Source organism: Scylla paramamosain, chromosome 4, assembly GCF_035594125.1.
Source record: "Scylla paramamosain isolate STU-SP2022 chromosome 4, ASM3559412v1, whole genome shotgun sequence".
NCBI lineage: Eukaryota > Metazoa > Arthropoda > Malacostraca > Decapoda > Portunidae > Scylla > Scylla paramamosain.
This window is the reverse complement of record NC_087154.1, coordinates 33,779,527-33,787,463: the sequence shown is the minus strand read 5'-3', so window position 1 is coordinate 33,787,463 and position 7,937 is coordinate 33,779,527. Positions and strand designations below refer to the sequence as shown.

Below are 7,937 nucleotides of genomic sequence, written 5' to 3'. Positions count from 1 at the left end.
TAATAGCACAATAAATTCTCTCTCTCTCTCTCTCTCTCTCTCTCTCTCTCTCTCTCTCTCTCTCTCTCTCTCTCTCTCTCTCTCTCTCTCTCTCTCTCTCTCTCTCTCCATTTTATCTATATTCAATCCTTGAACAAACTTCAAACATCTTCACGCTTCGTTTCAAAGTTTTCACACATTAGATTCAATTCCTGAACATCTTTGCACCTTGTTGTAGGCACGAAAGTCACACAATTTCAAACCCGTATATCTTTTAAGTTACATGACTTCAAACCCTCATCTCTTCAAATGCTTAATCTCCATACACAATATACATGACATCCTCCGTTGAATCTAGAATATATATATATATATATATATATATATATATATATATATATATATATATATATATATATATATATATATATATATATATATATATATATACTAATTTTTTCATATATTAGCGTATACAACTTTGTACTACCAAAGTTATCGAGTAGTTCTGCGTTTGCTGACACACCCCAGCTCTCTCCAGTAAGATATCAGGGAAGAGAATAAATACGCTGGCTTGACTATCGTCGTTTTAAGCAGAACACGAAGTGGGAGAGGCGTCTTGCTGTGGCGTGGTGGCACCTGAGGGGCCAAGCCAGCCTAGGAACATGTGCCAAAATATCTCCTGCTGGTCACCCGCGCACAACACACTCAGGAAGGTGCTCAGTGATGGCTTTTTCTGTGGAAGGAAAAATATTTACTCACATATTAAAAAAAATTACACAATAAGATTACGTCAGAGTGATTCACTTGTTTTCCACTAAATGCCGGAAAAAAATAATAATTTATGGAGAAATGCCGTGGTACAAAGTAATATTCATAAGAGTTATGTGATATGTAACAGTAGAATGAGCTGCTTAAAACTATGCAACAATTAACAATACAAAAGTTGAAAGATGGTACGGTATAGAAAAACACTGCCCCTTCCCTCCACACAAACCTTCGACTGAACCAAGATAGCTTTGTGCTTTTGAACAGAAGCTGACGATGGCCGGATGAAGGGCGTCTCTGAACATGGAGAGCAAGGGTCTGCTGAGTTTCCACCTTCCAGAAATATGACAGGACTGCGTTCTTTTTTATCTCTTGCAGTGTTTTTTGAGTCCATATTGCTACCGGAAATCATATTAGAGAGCTTCTGGTTCTTCGGGGACTTGGAACGAGACCGGCACACCATCGTATCCACATTCAAAGCCTTCGAGCCGTTAGTGCCTTCGAGGACATTTGTGTCTTCCTGAGGTGGACTTTGGGGATGCGGATCCTTCTTCGGCTTGAAATACTCCAGTCTGCTTGATCGCGGAACAGGAATCTTTCTAACGTGCTTGAGGATGCCAATAATGCCACTGGTATCGGGGGTTCCTTTCCTGGGTTTCAAGTCCTTGGCGGAAAAACGTCAGAGGCATTTAATAATAATAATAGCAGTAATAATAATAATAATAATAATAATAATAATAATAATAATAATAATAATAATAATAATAAGGAGAAGAAGAATAAAACGAAAAAGAATGAAAAGAAGAATAAGAAATAATAGGGTATGCTGGACGAAACCTGAGTAGCTACCTGATGTATTAATCAAATCGATTACTTCAAATGGTAAAGTAAATAAATAAATGACTGAGTAAAGAACTATATTGGGAAGAAAAAATGACAAGTTTGCAAAAGCTTAAAAATTCAAACAATGTAATAGGTATGATATACCGCTAATCCAAACACTGAATGATGTTAGTAATTTCAAGGAGATGTAACACCCAAATGCTGATGTCATCATGTGTTTTGATCATTATATACAGACAAAATATCAACAATCCATCACTAATGGAAGGCAAACACCACGAAAGCGCCGGGTTTTCCTTCCCCCATCATCCGGTTCTTGGGAGTTCTTTCTAAATAAGCTTATACAGAGGCATCCTTCAGGTATAACGACTCTTGGAAGGATTACACACCTGCTTCATTCGTAAGTCACTAAACGACAACACAACGAGGAGAGGTGATATATATATATATATATATATATATATATATATATATATATATATATATATATATATATATATATATATATATATATATATATATATATATATATATATATATATATATATATATATATATATATATATATATATATATATATATATATATATATATATATATATATATATATATATATATATATATATATATTTATTTATATCACTAAAGGTAATAGCTCATTTAACGTTGGCGATTTTCTTTCATAAATTCTCCTTTTGTCGAAGAATTGACCGATTCTCTTTACTGGTGTTTGCGATGACTTCTCCATAGATCATCTGTGCTGCCAGATCTGGATTTCGGGTCAAAGAACCTTCTTCAGTGGCGGAGGAAGTTGTTGTTGACATCTCGGTGGACAACAACAATTTCCAGAAATATTTTATGGTCAAATGCCTCTCTTATACAAATAAATAAATAAATAAATAAATAAATAAATAAATAAATAAATAAATAAATATATATATATATATATATATATATATATATATATATATATATATATATATATATATATATATATATATATATAGAGAGAGAGAGAGAGAGAGAGAGAGAGAGAGAGAGAGAGAGAGAGAGAGAGAGAGAGAGAGAGAGAGAGAGAGAGAGAGAGAGAGAGAGAGAGAGAGAGAGAGAGAGAGAGATAGATAGATAGATAGATAGATAGATAGATAGATAGATAGATAGATAAACAAAATACATAAATTGTAATTTAAAGTTACCTGTAGCAGAAGAGCAAGAAGACGAGTGCGGGCCTGCAGTGCGGCCTTCATGGCGTTGTGGAGTGCCCAAGCAGCCCAAGGGCTATCCAGCAGACACGGAGTTATCACTACCACCACGCAGCGGCAATCATACACCGTCTCCGCCACTTCCTCGAGGATCACTGCGGTAGATGGACACACACACACACATTCAACCTTGACATACAGGTGCGAGACTTCAGTAAACACATGTGGATGTACGTACTAAGAGCAGGATCATACATATGTATATACATGAGGCAAAGATCGATGAACCATTGCGAGATAAATACGAAGAGCGGGGGTTACTTACTGCTTCCGCCGCACATGTCACGTTGGGGCAGGAAACAAGTGTAGCCAAAGGAGTCCTCCAGTGCCGGCAGCAGGAAGGACCACACCCAGCGGGAGGCAGACTCTCCGTGAACCAGGAACATATCATACTGGTGGTCCTCTGGGGAGTGAGAGACCAGTGAAGAGACTACCAGTGTGTGTGTGTGTGTGTGTGTGTGTGTGTGTGTGTAAGCAGCTATACTTGTTACAAATATTGACAGTACCCTGGAATGAGATCATGAGAGTACTACAAAATAACAACAATGACCTCTTCCCACAGGATGTAAGCCGAGAAGGAAAGGGAAGCGAGACAGAAAAGTATCGAAGGAAAGAGAACAGGAGAGAGGAAGAAAGTGGTTAGTTGCGGGAGGAGGGGAAGATATTGAGGATATAGTGTTCCACTTATTCGTGGCATAGAAAAAAAAAATATCAGCTTATTCATATATCTTATTATTCATAAGGGAACTATATAAATCTTATTGTAAAGTCTGCTTCTCTGTCATCAACATCGTCATTATTATTATTATTATTATTACCATTATCATTATTATTACTATTATTATTATTACTATTATTGTTATTATTATTATTGTTATTGTTGCTGTTGTTGTTGTTGTTGTTTTTGTTATCATCATTATTATTGCCATTATTATTATCTATTTATTACTACGCTTGTATCATATAATATCTATACATTTTGAATAAGTCTTCTACACCTCCTTCCTTCCTTCTTCTTCTACACTTTCTCCTCTTCCTTCTTCCGGCTCCTCCTTTTCTACACTCCCTCCTTCCTTCCTTCCCCTTCTACACTTCATCCTCCTCCTCTTTCTTCTTTTCTTCTTCCTCTTCCTCCTCTTTTTTTTCTCCTCTTTTTCTTCCTCCTCCTCTTCTTCCTCTTAAGCATGCATATTAAACGTTGTAATAGTTAAATTATCATACCGTGGTATATGCACGGGAGACGTGCAGCTAATTATCATTATAACAACAGTAAGAACAACAACAATAACAACTGCTATAGCTAACTACTACTACTACTACTACTACTACTACTACTACTACTACTACTACTACTACTACTACTACTACTGCTGCTGCTGCTACTACTACTACTACTACTACTACTACTACTACTACTACTACTACTACTACTACTACTACTACTACTACTACTACTTCTACTATTAAGAACATAAGAACATAAGAAATAAGGGAAGCTGCAAGAAGCCACCAGGCTTACACGTGGCAGTCCCTGTATGTTTGTCAAAATGCTCCATAATGTTCTTTGCTATTATTGACTCCATTATTTTACCTACAACAGAAGTTAAGCTGACAGGTCTATAATTAGACGCTAAAGTTTTATCTCCTTTCTTAAAGATGGGTACTACATTAGCCTGCCTCCACATTACTGGTACCTCACGTGAATCAAGTGATTTCCTAAAGACAGAAACTAACGGTTCACTAATAACCTCTTTGCATTCCTTAAGTACTCTGGGATATATTTCATCTGGTCCTGGTGTCTTGAACTTTTTTAGCTTATCTATCTCTTGTTCCACTATCTCCTTAGTTATGGTAATCAGCTTCTCATTCTCATCTGCTCTAAACATCTGTTCACTATTTAGCATAGCCTGCATGTTTTCCTGGGTGAAGACAGTTAAAAAATACTCACTCAGAATTTTACTAATCTCCTCCTCAGAACTAACCATCTCCCCATCTGCTGCCTTTAATGGAGCTATAGTTTCACTATTCTTCGCCCTATATACCTGATAGAATCCCTTGGTGTCCGTCTTCGCCTGGCTGGCTATCTTTAATTCATACAGTAAAATCCCTCTTATCCGGCATCAACGGGACCGCCGACATGCCGGATACTTGAATATTGCCGGATACTTGAATAGAAGTGAAATTATGTCCACAATCACCACCCTACACTCACGCATCTTACCATAACAAAGATCAGCTGATCTTAATCAGCAGCTGATCTGATCAGCTGCTTAAGTGTAAGCACAACACGCTTCCTCGTTTCTACAACTTTAGGCATGATGAAGGCGTCAGTGCACACGCGGGACTGAGTCACTGAGTAAACACAGTGCAGTGGGCTGCGGATGGCGCAAAGCAGTGCGCTCTGGTGGCGAAGGGACAAAGTATGATGTGCTGGATACTTGAAGCTGCCGGATACTCGAATGCCGGGTAAGAGGGATTTTACTGTAATTTCTTTAATTCATAATTCCTCGTTAACCTCCTGACTGTTCTAACTAATTAATTATATTGTGGCCTTTAAACCTCTTCTCCATGCCTTTAACCTCTTATACATACTTCTCTTCCGCCCTATATAGTGTTTTAATCTAACAGTCATCCATCTAGGGTTGTTTTTCTGTGATCGTATTGCTTTATACGGGATGTTTGCTAACTGTCCTGTATGCAATTTATCTACGAAATATTTATACTACTACTACTACTACTACTACTACTACTAATAATAATAATAATAATAATAATAATAATAATCATAATAATAATAATAATAATACTGCTGCTGCTGCTGCTGCTACTGGTGGTGGTAGTGGTGATGGTACTACTACTGCAATTACTAACTCTACCTCCGCCATCCCCACCTTCACCACCACCACAACAATAATGACAACGACAACGACAACAACAACAATAACAACAACAACAACAACAACAATAACAACAACAACAACAACAACAATAACAACCACTACTACTACTACTACTACTACTACTATAACTACTACTATTACTACTTTTACTACTACTACTACTACTACTACTACTACTACTACTACTACTACTACTACTACTACTACTACTTCTACTACTACTACTACTACTAATAATAATAATGATAATAATAACAGTAATAATAATAATATTGTTACATCATCATCATCATCAACAACAACAACAACAACAACAACAACAACAACAACAACAACAACAACAACAACAACAACAACAATAACGACAAGAACAACAATGACAAGAACAACAACAAAAATAGCTGCTGCTGCTACTACTACAAGTACTATTTTTACTCTAGTTCTACGAATCCCACCACCAGGACCATCAGTTTTAATTGTGCAAGTTTTGGCATCTTACATATTTTTCCACGACTTCACAGCAATCCTTAATTAGTATTACGAGAAGAACATACGTATATTCAGTGTATGGTAAAAGCGATCACCCAAGCATTACATGTGAGGTAAGTCGGTTTATTATCAAGTCATGAATTGAAGACAAAGCAGTGACACATAACCCGATGTAACTTCAATCCGTGTCGAAGCCTTTCGTGAATTACTGTCGTTATAAATTTGCTGCAAGACCTTATCTCTTCCAAAACTTTAACATTCAGGAAAAAAAAGTTCAATTTTACTTTACTAATCTATCTTCATTGTTTTAAGATGTAAAGGAGATTGTTCGAGGGCACGCACGCACGCAGGCACACACACACACACACACACACACACACACACACACACACACACACACACACACACACACACATAAATAAATCAAATAAGTAAAATAGAATAAAATAAAACAAACTAATAAAATAAATGAATAAATAAAAATAAATGAATAAATGAAAGCAGTCGTTGAAAATTAATAAATAAAGTTCATTTGACTGCCGCTACCATACAAAAATAAAAATAAAAATAAAATAAAATAAAAATAAGGAGCTCCAAACGGCTAGCTCTTATTTATCACATTCCTTCATATTGCAGTTGTCATAGTTCATGATGGCACAACAGGTACATTATGCTGGGAGGTGAGGAGGTACTGCCGCTTGTTCATCATTGTGGGAAGGAAGGAAGATCAAACAAACCGCTAACAATGAACTTTCGACACAATCTTCCATGGTGTCTGGTTCTTATTGGTCAAGGCAGCGAGGGGCACGATTAGCTCACGTTCTCCAGGTGTTGGCCAGCAACGAAACATTCCACAGTATACTATTTGTTTACATCGTATGTCCCTTACTGCGTATCTACAGAGCACGGATGTAACCTTCGTGATAAAGGGAGGCTGTCCAAAAATAGACCTCCAAGGATGTGGCCTTTATACGAGTCAGCAGGCCTCTTTAGTCACGAAGTTAAAATTTGTGTCGGATTTTTATTACGCAACATTCAATGGTAGAGAAAACATGATACATTAAACAATTGCAAGCCAAAATAAGCTTCTTTAAATCTACGAGTATGTTCAATAATTGTGAGAAGGCTTCATAGGTGTAAGGAAAGCTTCACGAGTGTGAGGAAAACTTCATGGGTGTACTAAGGAACGCCTTCTGGGTATAAAGAATGCTTCAGTCGTGAAAATGGCTTCATAGGTTCAAGAAATAAAAGCTTCATGGGTGTGGCGGTGTCTGTTGTCAGGGCCAGGCCGCTGCCTCTACTATGAAGGGGCCTATCGTTGTCATCTTGCCCAAAAGAAAACATCCGTTATCTCATCCTTACACCGGATACTAGACAGGTGTTGCTTCGTAAATAAACAACCCTTTACTTATAGCGTTCTAAGTGACACAGATAACTGCGTAGTATCAAATTACAAATAGAATCCTTTCAAAACAATAATCTTTTGAAAACTTTATTCACCACTGATATCTTGAAGTTAAGATGCTTTGAGACGTGCTTTGAAAGACTGTGAACAAAGCACATCACATACAAGTACAGTAACACCTAAGAAATCATCGCTCAGGGCACAGTTCAAGGTGGTGTGAAGCGACCTTGTCATATCTTAGGGGACGTCCACCAACTCATGAGGCTCCTATGGAAATGTAGCAATAGTAGA

General features: G+C 37.1%; 1 protein-coding gene across 6 annotated transcripts in view; it reads right to left on the bottom strand.

The window, feature by feature from the left end:
• Positions 1–435: 435 nt before the first annotated feature.
• LOC135100027 (uncharacterized) overlaps positions 436–7,937 on the bottom strand; it is a 37,122-nt gene continuing 29,620 nt past the window's right edge. For all 6 annotated transcript variants that reach the window (XM_064002872.1, XM_064002873.1, XM_064002874.1 and 3 more), the window contains 4 exons: positions 3,118–3,255; positions 2,787–2,947; positions 977–1,411; positions 436–715 (listed from right to left, as the gene is read on the bottom strand). In XM_064002872.1, the coding sequence (XP_063858942.1) occupies positions 569–715; positions 977–1,411; positions 2,787–2,947; positions 3,118–3,255 (881 nt within the window). In that variant the 3' untranslated portion in view covers positions 436–568. The remainder of the gene's footprint in view (positions 716–976; positions 1,412–2,786; positions 2,948–3,117; positions 3,256–7,937) is intronic.